Genomic DNA, 18591 nt, shown 5'->3' with positions numbered 1-18591 from the left:
TGGGAGGATTCCGGAGAGAATCCTGAGAGGATTCCGGAGAGAATCCTGAGAGGATTCCGGAGAGAATCCTGCGTGGATTCCGGAGACAATCCTGGGAGGAATCCGGAGAGATTCCTGGGAGGATTCCGGAGAGAATCCTGGAGGAGGTTGAAATCTCCCAAAAAATGACCACGTTGTTTATGGACAGCCCCTTAGTATTTTTCATACTCACAATATGCAATAGGTTCTCAGATCAGCGGCTAGATATTGGGCTCCGATGCACCGAGATTCCATGAATTCAATGCTACGCAGCGCACTACGTAGTGGATCGGTACCTACGACATCCTTGATCCAATCAAGCAGTATACGCTGGCCGTTAACATTATCGACATGGTCTGGCTAGGGTTAACGTACGGTTTAGTGCAATTGATCCTCAGTCAGGACTTCCTGTGGTTTGCAATTACCTTTGAATTTGTGGTACACCTTGATCGCTGGTAACTTCGTATTTCTCCTGAATAGCGTCAGGACGCTGGCACATCCGGTCCGTCCTTATTGATTTGTCCTTGATCAAACAGACTTTGCCACTGACACCCGGATAACACTTTTGAAATGTTGATTACACATAGCCGTCTCGGCAAACGTCGTACTGGCTGCCTACTATGTTTTTTGACATCCAGTTCCATAGCGAAGTGCCCCGCAAATTAATCTGTATGGGAGACCCCCGTTCCAGAGACCGGAGAGGTCTCACACCAAGCTAAGAACCTTCCCCGGCCCCAACAGCACCCACATACAAAATTTCACACCGATCGGTGCAGTAGTTTCCGAATCCATAGCGGTCAGCAGAGATGTCCATATCCTCAGTGTGGGAAAGAGAAATAGAAAATACACCACTCACGCTGTGCATCTGAACAGGAGCCCTTCTCTTATATGTGGATCCACCACTGCGATTCGGATGCGCGCAAGCTTGGTGGGTAGAAATAAATCTCTTAGCTCCCTGAGCACTGGGCCACACAACAGTGCGGCGAGAGCGATTTAAAATTCTCTTCGGTGAAAGTGTAAAAAATCACCCGGGCGCGCGCTCCAGTGAGGTTTTTGCGCCAGAGTGCGCGCTGCGGTGAAACACCGGAGAGTTCTCGCCCCGGCGACACCATGGTGATAATTCGGTGACTGCTGGGTGAAAACACGGGAGAGCGCTGGAGAGCGATGCGCGTGAAAGAGTGAGCCACACTCGATCCAAGGCGGACGAGCAAGAGCACGCACTAGCGCTTGGTCTACCTACCACCCAAAACAAGAGAAACTGGCTTCTTGGTGTGGTGAAAAATGTTCCTATCCCCAGTGTGGTCGATAAACTGACGCCGCAGTGAATCGCTACGGTGAAATGCCATCTCTGGCGGTCAGACAGACAGACAGACAGACAGACAGACGGAAATCCATTTTTATATATATAGATAGATAGATAGATAGATAGATAGATAGATAGATAGATAGATATCTATAGTTATCTATATACTAGCTGTCCCGGCAAACGTTGTCTTGCCAAGCTGTTGCGGTTTGACAACTGTTGAGGTCAGCGTAGCAACGCACTCTAGATTGATTTAATTTCGATCACGCTGAATTTCTTCCCGGCTCATAAGAAATCAGTATTTTCACTATTTTCATGCTTTTTTAAATGGTTTTCGTAACTTTTTATTACATATAAACACAGCCACCACGAATACGAATCGAACCGTGCAAGAGTCATGCTGATCAGTTCAGCCGTTCGTGACTTTTGTTGCCTCAAAGGGACTTCAAACTCATTTTTATATAAATAGATATATAGATATAGATATATAGATATAGATATAGATATATAGATATAGTAAAACAGTAAGTTTTCCATTTATTATGAAACTTTGGAATTGATTTTTACGTAGATAATAGTAATGAGGTTTACACGTCATGTAAACTTCATTTTAATCATGTAATCTGCATGCTATGATGGTTTACATGATATATCACGTAAATATGTGTTATGTGTCATGTAAACATTTGGAGTCATGTTGAATTACATGACATATAATGGAAGTTTACATGAAATTTCATGACATTTACATTATATGTCATGTAAACTTCTGTGATATCCCACGCTACCATTATGTGCATTAGGGGAACCAACATATTTTGGACACAGCAACGCGCCAATATTTTTTGGACACTTACGGCAAAAACAAATGGAAGTGTCCAAAATATATTGGCGTAACGCTGTGTCCAAAATACGTTGATTCCCCTATATGTCACAGACACATTCTACCGTGACGTTACAACGTTTTGACCGATACGCAGTCAGATTTTCCACTATAATTTATGAAAACGAGCGTAAACCTCAAAATATTTTTTCATATTCGGATTCCTTGTAAAATTTCTGATATATTTGACCCATTGAACATTTAGTTTTCATTAGAAAAACGTGTTCAAAATGCGTATTTGTAGCGTGACGTTACAACGCGCTTGAATCCGACCCTCTCTAACGCGCTACCAACATCTTTAAAAATCTGCTCGGATTTTTATGATATTCTGATTTTTTTTCCACCATTGAAATTTATTGGTTTGTTCTCCAATTCAATGGAATAAAACATTTAAATTTCGGATATGTTTTTATATAATCGAGTTTTACATTTCGTGACGTTACAACGCCCGTTCAGTTTCAAACAGGGTTCTGCTCGTGTTGTAACGTCACGAAAATGCACATCATTTTAGAATCAGAATAATCAGCCCAAATTGCCCTAATTAGTGAATATATTATTGCATTATTTTCACTGCTCCTAGAGCAATTTTATTCTATTGAAAATCCGTTTTGCTATCAGCAGTATGAAAACTCCTTCATGAAGGTTAATGGTGCCCATCTTCGGTTTAGTACCACCCATATTCATCTAATTTTGTCCCAAAGACTAAACCATTGATATTCATTACTTCGCACCGCTAGATATTTAGATTTTTCAGCATAAAACTAATCACGCCGTCGAATTAAACATGTTTTCAATAATTTATGCAATGTCATTGATTCTATTAAAAACGCTTTAAGATGTGCGAGCAGTTATTGAACCAAAGACATACCTGAGGATCTGCATACCACTTAGGGGCATAAATTTCTGTGATTCCAGAGACAAATTGACCTAATTCTGACAAAAAAATTCATCCTATATATGTCAGAGTCATAATTACTTAGAGAGTTAGTGTCTTTGGCAAAGTTGTTTGTGATAAGTCAAATACTTACAGCTGATTTACTATTGGATGTGAGATTCTGACACACTGGGTGACGCCAATTAAAAGTTTACAATAGTTTACAAACGATTAGAATTTCTCAAAAAGTTTTCAACAAATTTTGACTAGTTGAGAAACTCTTTTTTGGAAAAAATTTTTGGGCACTTTATAAAAAGTTACAACATGTTGAATATTTTTTAAATAAATATAAAGCGCATGTTTTTTCAAAATTTCAACTACCATTAGTCAATTGGAAACTTGAACCAAACGGCTTTTAAACTGAAAATTCTTGCCAACAAAAACAACTTTTCCAAAGACATCAACATTCTAAAGGTCTAAAGGGTCTTGAGATATATGAGTTTCAATTTCGTAGGTGTTACGTCTGTTTGTCGGTGATTCTTGTTATATCAAAAATGGATGTAATACTGACGTAATATCCATCCCATATATTCCTAGATCCTAACTATTTATACAGTTGGTGTCCTCGACAAAATTGTTTGGCTGGTCAAGAACTTTCAATGAATTAACTACATCGGCTGTTTTCCTACTCTCCGCATCGACCAATGTGGCGCTAGCTTCTATGCGCGAAAAATCGCTAAAAGTAAATCGCAAAAATATTGTATGGTGAATAGCATCTAAAGGCAAATTTATCGAAGTGGAATATATTATTCGAAAAAATATTTGGTAGTGGTTGTGCACAATGGTGACTACTATTAAGCCTACCAAATATTTTTTCAGCAAAAGCTTTCTATTTCAAGTGATTCAAGTTTAGATACTTTTCACCATACAAAATAACTTTGATTTACTCCTGCTGATCAACTGTGGGTGTGCGCCAAGCGGGTAGTCCATTGATGGGCCGTATGATTTCAAATCCTTCCACTAGAGGGCGCTAGAGGGCATACACATTTTTAGTTTTACTTATCTCAGGATCGTGATTAATTGGAAAGATGGTTGCTTCATTAAAGTTGTTTGGTAGATCAAGGACTTTCAGTTTAATAGCCGTATGGCTGCAAAACGGTGAGTCGATAAGGAGAGCGTCCAACATAGCTCTGGTCCTCACAAGTTCCTACCTCATGCTTCCACGGGTCAAACGATGACAAAGACCGCCAGCTAAGAGTTGTGTGCTTAGCTGGTAGCGCAGCCTGGGCACTGTTGCCCTTCTGACTTCAGCTAAATTGAGGAGGTACGTCCCGAGCGTCTGTTCACCAAGGAGGTGCGGCTCAAACAGCGTCTGTTCTGGCATCCAGCGGCTGAGTATGAAATGCTGTATTGCGTCAGCTATACCTAAGAAGGCAGCCCCTTCAACGCAATGTAGGCAGCGCGGCCCCGGTAAGGTAGCCTGCTGAAAACCTTCAAACACCCAGAAAAGCAATAGTAGAGTAAACGGATTGATTCAACGGCAACAGACCCGGCAACGAATAAAGGACAACGATTGGAAAGTCGGATCTTGGAACGTGAGAACTTTGAATGAACCCGCACGTGTTGGGCTCCTGGCTCGTGAATTGCAGAATGTCGGCGTTAGTGTGGCCGCCATCCAGGAGATACGCTGGCCCAAAACTGGAGAACGCGAATTCCGAGCGGTGGATCCCATCGCCAACACTTCATTCAAGTACCACATCTACTACAGCGGCGGCGATAAGGCAGAACGCGGAGTTGGCTTTATAGTGATCGGGAAGCAGATGAAGCGAGTTATTCGGTGGAAGCCGATAAGCGACCGAATCTGTGTGTTGAGGATGAAGGGCAAGTTCTTCAACTACAGCCTGATCAGCATATATGCGCCAACGAACGACAAACCCGATGACATGAAGGATGAGTTCTATGAGAGCCTTGATAAGGCCTACGGAGAGTGCCCAAAACAAGATGTCAAAATAGTCATCGGAGATGCAAATGCGCAGATCGGCAGAGAAAGTTTCTTTCGGCCTGTCATTGGAACGGAAAGCCTTCATTCTGTTACCAACGATAATGGTCTGCGCCTTGTGACATTCGCTGCTGCTAGAGGGATGGCAATCAGCAGTACCTACTTCGCACGTAAGAATATCCGAAAACACACCTGGCGACACCCGAGTGGTGACACTTGCTCCCAGATAGACCACGTGCTGGTCGACGGGCGACATTTCTCGGACGTCATAGATGTGAGGTCCTACAGAGGCCCGAACATCGACTCGGATCATTATCTTGTAGCCGCTAAAATTCGGGCGCGATTATCCAGCGTCACGAGTTCAAGAAACAACAGGACGATGCGTTTCAATATCCAGCGCTTGTCAGCCGAAGGGGTTGCTGCACAGTACCATCAGAAGCTAGACGACAGGATAGGAGAGACGAACGGATCTGGAGATGTCAACAGCTTGTGGGGAAGTATCCACGAAGCAGTGACAACAACAGCGCAAGAGGTGATTGGTACCGCTCAGCGACGCCAACGTAATGGTTGGTTTGACGAGGACTGCCAACGAGCGACGAACGAAAAGAATGCCGCCAGAAGTCGAATGCTAGTGGCCGGTACCCGGCAGAACAGAGAGCGGTACAGGGTTGCAAGAGCAGAAGAGAAACGAATCCACCGCAGGAAAAAACGGCAACACGAAGAGAGTGTTATTGCTGAAGCGCAGGAAAGTATGGACAGGAACGATATGCGGAGGTTTTATGCAACTGTCAATGGCGCGCGGCACAAGACTGCGCCAGTGCCCGCCATGTGCAATGACCGGGAAGGAAATTTGCTGACAGACAAAACAAAGGTGGCAGCCAGGTGGAAGGAGCACTTCGAAGATTTGTTGAATGGTAGCAGTGAAGGAGCACCCAGGAACAGGATTAACATAATGGATGACAGTCAAGCAGTGGAACCACCAACACTGGATGAGGTTAAAAAGACCCTTAACGAGCTGAAAAACAGCAAGGCTGCTGGGAAGGACGAGATCCCGGTCGAACTTTTTAAGCACGGAAGCGAGCAGCTACATCAATCAATCCATCAGATTATTATAAAGATTTGGGAGGATGAAGAATTGCCCACCAGTTGGTTGGATGGCCTCATATGCCCAATCTACAAGAAAGGACACAGACTGGAGTGTGCCAATTACAGAGGGATTACCCTTTTAAATTCGGCGTATAAGATACTGTCGCGTGTCCTGTTCAACAGACTGCGACCTCTTGAGGAGTCCTTCGTCGGCGAATACCAGGCTGGTTTTCGTGAGGGCCGATCAACGACGGATCAAATGTTTGTCCTGCGGATGATCCTAGATAAATTTCGGGAATATAACTTGCAGACTCACCATCTGTTCATTGATTTTAAAGCAGCGTACGATTCAGTGAAAAGAAATGAGCTTTGGCAGATAATGTCAGAACATGGTTTTCCGGCGAAACTAATTAGGCTAATACGCGCAACGCTGGATGGATCAAAATCAAGTATTCGGATCGCGGACGAAGTGTCTACGTCGTTTGTGACCTTGGATGGATTGAAGCAGGGAGATGCTCTTTCAAATTTATTGTTCAACATTGCACTCGAAGGAGCGATTAGGAGGTCAGGCGTGCAGAGGAATGGCTCTATCATCACACGGTCGCACATGCTCCTCGGTTTTGCGGACGATATTGATCTCATCGGCATCGATCGTAGGGCAGTGGAGGAAGCTTATGCTCCTCTGAAGATAGAGGACAGCGAGGGTAGGCTTGACGATTAACTCTACAAAGACGAAGTACATGATAGCGGGTAGAGACAGAAGCAGGCCTAGTGGTGTTAGTGCTGAGGTAGTGATTGGTGGGGAAGTGTTTGAAGTTGTTGAAGAATTTGTTTATCTTGGAACACTTGTGACATGTGACAATGACGTCTCCCGTGAAGTGAAAAGGCGTAATGCAGCTGCGAATAGGGCCTTTTACGGATTGCGTAGCCAGCTTAGGTCCCGTAACTTGCAAACGCAAACAAAATTCGCTCTGTATAAGACGCTGATTCTTCCGGTTGCCCTCTACGGTCACGAAGCGTGGACGTTAAAGGAGGTAGACCGAAAAGCTTTTGGAGTTTTTGAGCGCAAAGTGCTGCGGACAATTCTCGGTGGGAAACAAGAAAATGGAGTGTGGCGCAGACGCATGAATCACGAGTTGTACCAAGTGTACGAAGATGCGAATATTGTGAAACGTATAAAATACGGCAGACTTCAGTGGGCTGGACACGTAGTGCGAATGTCGGAAGAAAGAATAGCGAAAGCAATATTCAGCAGAGAACCCGGTAGAGGTAGGCGACTTCGTGGGCGGCCGCGAACTCGCTGGCTGCACGCGGTTGAAGAAGATCTACGATCCCTACACGTTCGGGGAAACTGGAGGAACATCGCCCAAGACCGACGAAGATGGTGCTCTACTATACGCTCGGCATTGGAGTAAAGTTACTTTGTAGCCAACAGGGTATCAAGGTAAGGTAGCCGTATGGTATTAATATCTGCCACACAGTGGTGGTAGTTGCAAATTTTCAAAAGCATACCAATTTTATTAATTACCCAAAACACATTCAACAAGCCGTAACTTTTTAAAAAAATATATAAAAAATTCTCAAATTTTGACTGATAATTCCTCATCTTGTTATCTGTAATTTCTACAAATTTGGACTTGATTAATCAGCTCTACACAAAGATGGAGCGCTTTAAGCAGAATCATTTTTTTGACTGTTGTTCTATTAACTCTTATATCTTAGAAATAGGTGAATCAAATCAAATTGAAATTTTGAAAGTAAAGAATTACACGGTCCGACAATTTTTTTGCCCAGCTCCAAATTTCACCTTTTCTGATTGCTTCCGACTAGAAACTCATAAATCTGAAGTTTTGACCCTCCCCCTCCTGGGAGAGGGGAGGGGCATTGATTTGAAATTTTGGAAAATCGAAAAATTTCGAGGTTTTTCGATCGCCATTTCGGCTAAATGCACGATATCAAAAAAGGAAAAGGTTGACCACGGAGCTTTAGGGGTTGTGCAACTACCATGAAAATTTCACGAAGATCCGTCAAGCCATTCTCGAGAAACGGTGTTTTTGCGAAATGATGTTTTTAAGATTTCTTATATTGCACGCAAAGAATCCAACTACTATATGACACAATTGCTGATTTAACCATGCCGTTTAGCATCATGGCGTCTTCGAGGAAGTTTTTCACTACAATAACGTGCTTCTTTTAACCTGTTTGTAAAAATGATCAATCCCCCTAAAAGTGAGATAGAAAAATTACTTTTTGAATTTTTCAAGATACAAGGTTGATGTCTTCACAAGAGTTGTAGAAGATGCTGTTCTGAATAACTTTGTCGAAGACGCCAAGTTCGTAACTCCGTTAGTTTTTAAGATACGTTACGTTTTTGTTACCGACGGCCCCTTGAAAATGTTTTTTTTTTCAATAACTTTTTTTAATTTTGATTCCACAATTCTATTCTCACAGTCTTCAATAGGTCAATCATTTTGACTTTCTAAGAGAGATAATTACTTGTACTTTCGCATTTGTATGGGATAATTTGCTTACAATCGTATTCACTTCTCAACAAGTTGTCTAAGGAATGCCTTTATCAAAACCTGGAAAAAACCAATAATGCCATTTTCACAACATTTTTTCTGAGATCAAGTTTCTTATTTTTTAAGGTTTTTTACGCAACATAAGAACTACCACGCAGTTTCTTAGCCTTTCTGAACACATTTTATTTAAAGTAATTTATTTTTTTAGCTCATTTCATACTTTGGATGGCAAAGCTTGTCATACCACAAAACGAACACAGTAAACAGTAATTAAAACATTCGTTTGCTTTACGTTTGCTGCTACTGGTTTTTAAAGAAATTTGAAACAAAAGCTTTCGCTTTCAGAAGGCCCGTAATAATAGTTCTTGATCAAATATCCAATGAAAATTACTTTTACCAGTCGAGAAATACCTTTTCTTATCTTACAGTAACTTTCATAATGTTTGGAAATACAATATTGTTTATGAGATGTTTTTCCTTTCTACTATGCTATATTTTTTCCTCCTCCTGTTTACAGAGCCCTATTTCTTAAGTTTAGCAAGAAACATCAGCAAAGTTGATATTATTTGCTTCGTTAGAATGTGTATCATAAGAGCTAGTAGAAACTTGTTTGGATATTGTACTCAAATGGAAATGGTAGTCAATCTTTAGTGTAGTTATAATTTCTGAAACAGTCTATACATGTTGCACAAAATACATATTTCCAAATACCATAAAAAATTATCACGATCCGACAAAAAATCAACTTTTCTTCTGCCCAGCTCTGAAGTTTTCTGAATCGTTTATCTAAAACTAAAATATCTCAAGTTTTGGAGGGGCATTAATTTGAAATTTTAAGAAATCGAATATTTTCGAGGTTTTTCAGTCGCCATTTTGTTTTAAAGCACAACATCGGAAAATGTAAGATTTACCACAGAGTATTAGAGGTTGCGCAGCTACCATAAAAAATTCACGAAGATCCGTCAAGTCATTCTCGAGAAACGGTGTTTTTTGCGAAATGAAGTTTTACGTTTTTATATGACTTGTCAGCCTTATAACGTATTAAATCGTTCTGAATGTAATTATGCGTTCTGATCCTGTACTATGCTTCTACAGATTAGAGGACAGACAGAGACACATTTCAAAAACTTTTCAGATATTGTACGCCATCCAAAATACCGTAGAGATCAGGTCGTCAAGATCTACAGGGTCAACTGTAATGAAAAATGTTAGTACATTGAACGTAAATGGCCATTTTTCGTGTTCACAGTGCTCCTGCTACCTCAATACTATGTCGTGAAGTTTCACTGATTCAACGAGGTGTTGTTAATAACCCTAGAGTGGCCAACATGGCCCTGGGTAGCTTTTTCGACTTCAATTTTCGATTTTTTTAATGGTTTTTCTAAAATTACGTAAATATATACTAGAGTGCTGTGCCGAATGTCAAAGCGAGGAGGTGCAGGAGAAGGGGTTTTCTTTATGCCAGTAGATTACTTGGGCGAAATTGAAACACTTATTTCTTTTCCCGTTGCTGCGTTATGAATAACGCTCCTTGAGGCTTCTTAAACCTGACGGGTTCACAAGATATCGTATTTTTTTTCAGAGAAATATATGAAGATGACAAAAATGTTCTATATTTGAAGAAATAGCAGTGATGTTAATTTTTTTTTTTGCTTTTTCTATCAGTAAAATGCTGGTAGAAACGATTTCTACGGGCATGGGTTATTCGACTGCATCTTTTGAAATTTGCGATTCTTTTTCTTCTTTTTTTCTGGTCAACCGACACCGTACGTTATTAATTGCAGTTGATCGTCCGCCTATTCTGGTACTATGCCTAAACAAACACGGACGCTCAGGGAGACTTCCACACAAACTTATTACCCTGCATATAATACCCATTGACACAGGGGACGGCTAGACTTTCCTTCCAAAGTAAGACGTGATAAGGTATTTTGTCTCACCGACTGAGGTGAGAGGTAACCAACCACGCTCACCACTATACCACCGACGCCACTGAGAGATGTGGTTATCAAACTTTACTCTCTATAGTAGTCCACAACAAAAGCAATAGATACAAACAAAACAAGCAGTGCACAATGGTACAGAGACGTATCTGGTTGGACGAAAAGCATATCGGCCAAATTATAAGTTTTTGATTTATGCTGGCTTTGGAGAAGTTTCTTTATTTTTTATACTTTTTTTTTAATATTCGAGGGCCAAATTTTTCTTAAGATCAAATTATGAACTTGTTATTTTTTTATATAGAGCAATGAATGTTCCACAAATCTCTGAATACTTTTAATACTTGTAATATCATACATTTGTGTTTAAGACTAAAATCTCGTATCCTTTTATTTGTTTTTGTAATTATGGCCATTTTAATATGAAAAATTCAATATTTTCAAAATTTACTTAAGGACAGACTTGTTAGAATCCCAAAATGGCCGGCACAATGGCCGACTTTGGCACCTACTCACGATTTCAAGCGCACAAATCTCTTCGTAAAGAAAACAAGCGCTCCTGAGCTTCTTATTTTAAGCATATTACAAGTGAGCAAGGACAGAATAATGGAATGCACTTTTGTTTGAAGCTTGCATTTTGAGATTTGTGCGTCTGAAGTTTTGATGCACTGTTGAAGCGGGATTTCAAGACGTTTGTCCTTAATCGCGTTAAACAAAAAAAAAACATCTTTTTAGTTTCTTCGTTATTAAAAGGTGAAAATTTTATCTTTTGAACAATACTAATGAACTGAAAATCCACTTGAACCATCACAAGATAAGAAGTGCCAAAAATGAACCATTTTTAGAAGAAATCCAAGGATAACTTTTTCAAATTGGCTTATTGAAAACTCCCTAATTTTACAATATTGACAACATAGCTAAATCTATTAGTTTAGGTGAAAAGCTTTTAGTTTAGCTATAGATACGGCACTGGACCATTGTGCAGTGGTTCATTGTTCCATGGTGAAAAAAGAAGAGGAATGTGGACCATCCTGGTCACGCCAATGACAATATAAACATATACGGTCTAATGTTTTAGGATAAACAAACCTACCCAAACATCACGGCATTATGATATCCACTGTATCGATTTTCTATGGAATGGCTGAATTCTAATCGCTGAGGAGTTGATACAGTGTGGTCGATGAGTCGTGAGTCACACGGTGAGACACGTAATTGTCTCAGCACCAACTTTTCAAAAGGGCGTAACTACTTTTGCAATCAATGCCTTCTTACAGAGCTGTGAATCATATTTTATTAATCTCAAGCAATTCATAAACATTAAACGAAAAAGGTGGATTTTTCCTTTCTGTTTGTGCTAGTGGATTGCTCGGGAGGGATGAGATACGATCCACAGCTTTGTGAGAAGACATTGGTCGCAAAAGCTGTAACACCCTTTTGAAATGTTGGTGCCGAGATGATAGATAGGCACAGAATGAAACGGCAAAATGTGAAGTGAGATAAGCGTCAAAACAAAGAGGGAAATCAAACATATAAAAATAGGGAGAACACGGTGTTTGTGGTAGCAGAATAATATTTAAAAAAATCAGTAAGAGCAAAATGATCTCTCGGGATTATTTTTCCATATAAATTTTGGGTAAAAAGTACCCAAAAAAATGAGTATTTCTTGGAAAATTGTTCTGGAAATCCCGAGAAAAAAAATCTAGACCCCCCGATAGAACATGTCGCTCTTACCACTAAATGAAAGGGGACATCCTTAGCTTTCATTTGATGGGTGACTTAGCGATACTGATTTTTTTTTTGATAATATTTTTCGCCACAGACACCGTGAGAAGTTATGTTTGATTTAGAGAAACGAAATTGATGTTGTATAAGTATAGCTAAATTTCAGGATCGTGCAAGTTAAGGTAGTGACGTATCGGATTCGAAACAACTTTATGTTGAACTTAGTTATATGATTACATCTGAGGAAAACTGTAAGTACGATGCAAACATAGAAAGCAAATCAAACAAATTATATTGAACACTCATTACATAGTCAATAATATTGAGACGACAGAGAGTACAGTGGACTTTCAAAGTACGCGGACTACCGTCGACAAACGTTGCTAAGGTAAATTATGCAGAAATTAGTAGGAAGTACGTAAATAATGTTTGATTATTACTTTGGTGACAGATAACGGACGGAGGTAGAAACAGCATTCGGAATAATTAAGATACTTCACATATTTGAGATTCTATGCACGGTGGAGGCAAGCCATAGAGAAGGAAGACAAACCAAAAATTGTAAGTATAGAAAGTTAAAACTTTCTTATAAAATTCCAAAACAGTATAACCCCTGAAATATGTATTTATTTTATATTACAGCTTGATCTATCTGGAAAAGGTTGATTCCAAAAACGGGTTGTGATATTTAGTCCGAACAGGTAATGTAATTAAGTAGCAAGAAAAGTTTGTTATATAAGGGGACTCACTAAACAGATTAAATAACTGCGTACGCCATGATTATCTGATTAATGAAATGATTCATGAAATTGCGAATGATATACTCAAAGATTGCCTTAGTGATTGCGACGCTTAATCAGGATAATATTTAATCATCGGTTTACGCTTTCTAGTGAATCCCTTTAATATTTTAGTGATAAACTGAAAATTTGTCACTACCGGCATATTTTTGTAATGATTTTGATTGAATTTCCTGCACTATATTTTCTGTGTATTGTTAGATAAAATGTCAAATGCAAGCTGTAATCATTCCCCGGATCAATTCTGCTACATTTGCGGAAAATATATCAAAGCAAGAAAAGAAAAACGTTCTTTGGGGACTGATCTTGTTTTACAAGAAGCATATAAAGCATATTTCGGCCTCGATATTGCAAACCAGGATCAAGATTGGGTTCCGCATTTCTCCTGTATGACTTGTAGATTTGTGCTGTTAGGTAAGTAATGTTAACGTTGTTTTTCGTGAATAAACATGAAATATTTTTGGTATTTATCTTTGTTATATATTATGACATAATTTGAAAATATTTTTGAATATGCTGTAAAAGTTGTAGGCATATTTCAGTTTCCTTAATTTTTTCCGAAATTTGTATGTAGTCTCGTGAACCTCTTTTAGTCAAAGTGGCACCAATTTGTTCATTCTCTTAAGAAACATACTCAGTTGACCAAATTAGAAATTGAAATTTAAAATGCGGCTTCTACCGAAGTGCCTATTCTGGACAAGGCAACCTTCCATACTAAAACTATGTTTTTGTCTAGTTATCGCATTTTTTTTTACAAAATTTGGACTACAAATTTGCACTTGGTGTTCCCAGTGTTGGTAAAATCACACTCAAGTCTCACTCATGAATCACTCTTGCGTGAGCGAACTCGCACGCGATTCTGAATCATTTTCTCACGCGCGAGATTTTCATGCGAAATCTCACTCTCGCGAGTCAAGCGCCGAAAACTCGTTTGCTTGTAAAATAAATCCAAATCAATTTAAACATCATTTGTTGTTATTGCAGGCCAAGACCAAACCTTGTCTCATTCTGTCATACAATTGTAAACACTCCGTTGTAAATAATAAGCAGACCAAGAAATAAGGCAATGAGTAAAATCATGAGTCAACTCATGCTTGATTTTTTTGGCGGTGAGTTTGGCGAGTCAAGAATCGCGCGTGAAAAAAACTCAACCATGAGTTTTGAGAATTTGAGTTTTTACCAACACTGGGTGTTACGAGACAGAAGCTTTCGAAGGTTTGTCAAAATATTTTGGTTGGCTTAAACTAGCGTTTCTTCTGATTTTACTTAAAACCAGCAAAATTGCTGAATTTCTGCCAGTTCGTCAGCTACACTTGAAAACAGTGTTTCAAAAATCACGAAATTAAATCATTACATAATAAATACACAACAGTTAAAAATAGTTTTTTGTCTTCCAGAATGGATCAAAGGAGAAGATCGGAGTTTTAAATTTATCTTCCCCCGATTGTGGTTGCAACCAACAGATCATTCCACCAACTGCTACTTTTGCCTAGTAGATGTTTTGAAACACCATGAAGAATCTATTCCAATTATGGATATACCTAGCAGTGGGGCGCCAATTTTTCGTACAGCTCAACATATTCTACCTGTTCCTCCTGGATTAAAACGTGATGAACCTACATCATCAACAACATGCCGCTTTTCTCCGGATCAGTTCTGTTATGTCTGCGGAATTTTTTTAACACGTAGTGCAGAAAAACGACTAATTGATTTGAATGATTTGGCAAGTCAATCGTATAAGGCGTATTTCGGAATTAACATTATAAATCAGGATAAACCATGGGCTCCGCATTACATGTGTGATAAATGCAGAAGAAATTTGACAGGTAACTCATTTTATTATATTTTTTTTTTCAATTTAAAACCAGCAATAAACTTTACAGGATGGTTTGCAGGAGAAAACAGAACAGTCTCACTTACAATGCCTAAATTATGGTTTCAAACTGTTCATAGCGATAGCTGTTATTTCTGTCGTACGGCCAACGCTTCTGGAAGGATCAACGTTACGAGTGATGTAAATTTAAATGCTTCTACTTCATCAGCACCTTCCCTTAATCCTGTCGAACCGCAAATAGAAAGTGGAAGCTACAGTACAATTACCCACGACAGTTCTACAACTATGATCTGCAGCACTGATTCAGAAAACAAAGCTCCACATTTTATCAATAAACAGGATTTGAGTGATCTAACTAGAGATTTAGGACTATCGAAGGAAAAAGCCCAAATCCTAGCATCCAGATTAAAAGAATGGAATTTACTAAAGGAAGATGTGAATATTACAGATATAAGATCTCGTCATAAACCATTTTTGAAATTTTTCACTACTCGAAATGATATCGTTTATTGCTGTGATATAAACGGACTGTTTAAGGCGCTGGATATTGAGCACATTCCAGAAGAGTGGCGACTGTTCATAGATGGTTCTTCGAAAAGTTTGAAGGCAGTGCTTCTTAATAATGGGAACAAACTTTCATCAATTCCACTAGCTTATACAACCAAATTGAAGGAAACCTATGAGAGTACCAGCCTTATACTTCGATTAATTAGGTATGAAAATCACTTGTGGGAAGTAATTGGTGATTTCAAAATGGTTACTTTTCTAATGGGATTACAAGGTAAGTAAGAATTTAGAGCATTCCATTGTATTCGAGTCAGTAATTTCATTTTTTTTACGTTTTCAGGTGGATTTACAAAATATTGCTGTTTTCTTTGTCTGTGGAACAGCAGGGATATTAGCAATCACTTTGTGCGACGAAACTGGCCCAATCGAGAAAAATATCAAGTAGGAAAAGACAACATAAAATATGTACCGTTAGTAGATCGAAACAAAGTGTTAATGCCTCCTCTTCATATAAAGCTCGGTTTGGCGAAGCAATTCATCAAAGCACTTGACAAAGAATGTGAGGCCTTCCGATATCTTCGGGAATTATTTCCTGCCATATCTGAAGCTAAGTTGAAAGAAGGCATTCTTGTTGGTCCTCAAATCAAAAAGATCATAGAAAATGAAAGATTTCAAGAACTTCTTCCTAGTAAAAATGAGAAGGATGCATGGCAAAGCTTTGTATTAGTAACACGGAATTTTTTGGGGAACAATCGAACTGCAAACTATCGAGAATTAGTCGAAACGATGATAGAGCACTTCAGAAAAATGGGATGTAAGATGTCTTTGAAGCTCCATGTTCTACATTCACACCTTGATAGATTCAAAGATAATAATGGCGCATACTCTGAAGAACACGGAGAGAGATTCCACCAAGATTTGAATGAATTTGAACAACGCTATCACGGAAAAAACTATGAATCAATGTTGGCTGATTTCATGTGGTCGACAAAGTACGATCTACCTAATGTTGAGCATCACCGAAGGGTTTCTTATAAATCTTAAAATAGTATTTTCATTGAATCCAGTCTAGCTTGTACCCACAAAACAATTTATAAACTATTTGTTAGATTTTTTCATAATGTCATTTTAAAATAAAATATTATACTGAATAAATTTGTTTAAATTACCAAATCGTCATTTTTCACATGCACACAAGTAATTATCTCTCTTAGAAAGTCAAAATGACCTATTGAAGACTGTGAGAATAGAATTGTGGAATCAAAATTAAAAAAAGTTATTGAAAAAAAAAACATTTTCAAGGGGCCGTCGGTAACAAAAACGTAACGTATCTTGAAAACTAACGAAGTTACGAACTTGGCGTCTTCGACAAAGTTATTCAGAACAGCATCTTCTACAACTCTTGTGAAGACATCAACCTTGTATCTTGAAAAATTCAAAAAGTAATTTTTCTATCTCACTTTTAGGGGGATTGATCATTTTTACAAACAGGTTAAAAGAAGCACGTTATTGTAGTGAAAAACTTCCTCGAAGACGCCATGATGCTAAACGGCATGGTTAAATCAGCAATTGTGTCATATAGTAGTTGGATTCTTTGCGTGCAATATAAGAAATCTTAAAAACATCATTTCGCAAAAACACCGTTTCTCGAGAATGGCTTGACGGATCTTCGTGAAATTTTCATGGTAGTTGCACAACCCCTAAAGCTCCGTGGTCAACCTTTTCCTTTTTTGATATCGTGCATTTAGCCGAAATGGCGATCGAAAAACCTCGAAATTTTTCGATTTTCCAAAATTTCAAATCAATGCCCCTCCCCTCTCCCAGGAGGGGGAGGGTCAAAACTTCAGATTTATGAGTTTCTAGTCGGAAGCAATCAGAAAAGGTGAAATTTAGAGCTGGGCAGAACAAAAGTTGATTTTTTGTCGGACCGTGTTATATATTGATCTTTGATTACAATTTTATTTGAATACAATATGTCCAAAGTGAAAAAAGTTCCAGCTTGTAGAATACTTTTCGAGAAATTCTGATCCCTTGCCTGCTCTTGCAAAATGGAAACTAACGTCTTCTAGTGGCAAAATCTCGCATCTATTGGTAAATCAACTGCAAGTCCTTTACTTACCAAACAACTTTGCCGAAGAAATCGTATTTCTATATAATAGGGATCCTGAGATGTATGAAATTTAAAATTTGTAAGTTCTCTGGCGCCGCCTGTTGGTGGAACTTTAAATCAAACTATCTATCAACTGTAAGTCTTTGACCAACTTAATAACTTTGTTATTTTGTCAGTGTTTCGTCTGTTGGCCACTGATATCACAGAAATTTTCGGTTTGAGTGGTATTCGATTACGATTAAAAAAATTTACCATATCGCAGTACAATTACATCGTAGATTTTGGCCAAACACCATCTCCCCCGTCCTTCAAAAGTATACGTAGTTTATGAACGGGCAACGGTACGCAATTTATAAACGATATCTTGAAAAAGAGCTCATACACATTGAGAACGAAACTATTTTGTAAATAGAACTACGTTTGTCCAATTCAGAAGCCGTCCAAGCCAGAAAGATTTGGTCTATTCCACATTTTTTTTTTGTGACGTTACAATGCAAACTTTAACCAGGTGAAACTCAGGCTTCCGTGAACCGATTTTCTTTCTTTTAGTCTCGTTTGAAAGATCTTTTCGAGTACAAAGAGCATACAAAATTTCATATTTGTAACGTTTTCCATATTTGAATAAAATTTAAAAATGTTGAATTTTCGTGACGTTACAACGCAATAAAAACCCATACTATGATCTGCCATATTTCAGAGTTGGAAAGCTTTCCGATTAAAAATCTTTATATGCTAAAAAATCTACATACATTTATCTACAAATGATAGAAGACTTTTGAAAAATCAGTGTGTTGGTTTTTAAAATACGACAGTTTTGATGAAAAGTGTGCCTAAATGACTTAAAATCACGATTTTAAAGTTAATCTTAATCGTCTTTCAATTTATATTTATTGTCACACTAGTATCATGTCGAATCCATTTTTGGATGACAAAAGTAATGTAGAATGTGATAAAAATGTCAAATATGCCAAATGCCATAACTCAACTTTG

At 38.6% G+C, this 18591-nt stretch overlaps 1 protein-coding gene across 1 annotated transcript; it reads left to right on the top strand.

Annotated features, from left to right (window-relative positions):
- Positions 1-6881: 6881 nt before the first annotated feature.
- On the top strand, positions 6882-17264 carry LOC115268078 (uncharacterized). Its single transcript, XM_062856681.1, has 3 exons — positions 6882-14976; positions 15034-15765; positions 15832-17264. The coding sequence occupies exons 1-3, from the start codon at positions 14682-14684 to the stop codon at positions 16533-16535; spliced, it is 1731 nt and encodes a 576-aa protein (XP_062712665.1). The 5' UTR covers positions 6882-14681; the 3' UTR covers positions 16536-17264.
- Positions 17265-18591: the final 1327 nt, after the last annotated feature.

This window comes from Aedes albopictus, chromosome 3 (assembly GCF_035046485.1).
Source record: "Aedes albopictus strain Foshan chromosome 3, AalbF5, whole genome shotgun sequence".
Lineage (NCBI taxonomy): Eukaryota > Metazoa > Arthropoda > Insecta > Diptera > Culicidae > Aedes > Aedes albopictus.
Note: the sequence above shows the minus strand (reverse complement) of the source record. Positions and strands in the feature narration are given on the sequence as shown.

Excerpts from the sequence above, each read along its gene's own strand:
- LOC115268078 (XM_062856681.1), top strand. The coding sequence starts at position 14,682 with ATGGATATACCTAGCAGTGGGGCGCCAATTTTTCGTACAGCTCAACAT. Across the intron at positions 14,977-15,033 it reads ATGCAGAAGAAATTTGACAG|GATGGTTTGCAGGAGAAAAC; the intron begins GTAACTCATTTT and ends TAAACTTTACAG. Across the intron at positions 15,766-15,831 it reads TTTTCTAATGGGATTACAAG|GTGGATTTACAAAATATTGC; the intron begins GTAAGTAAGAAT and ends TTACGTTTTCAG.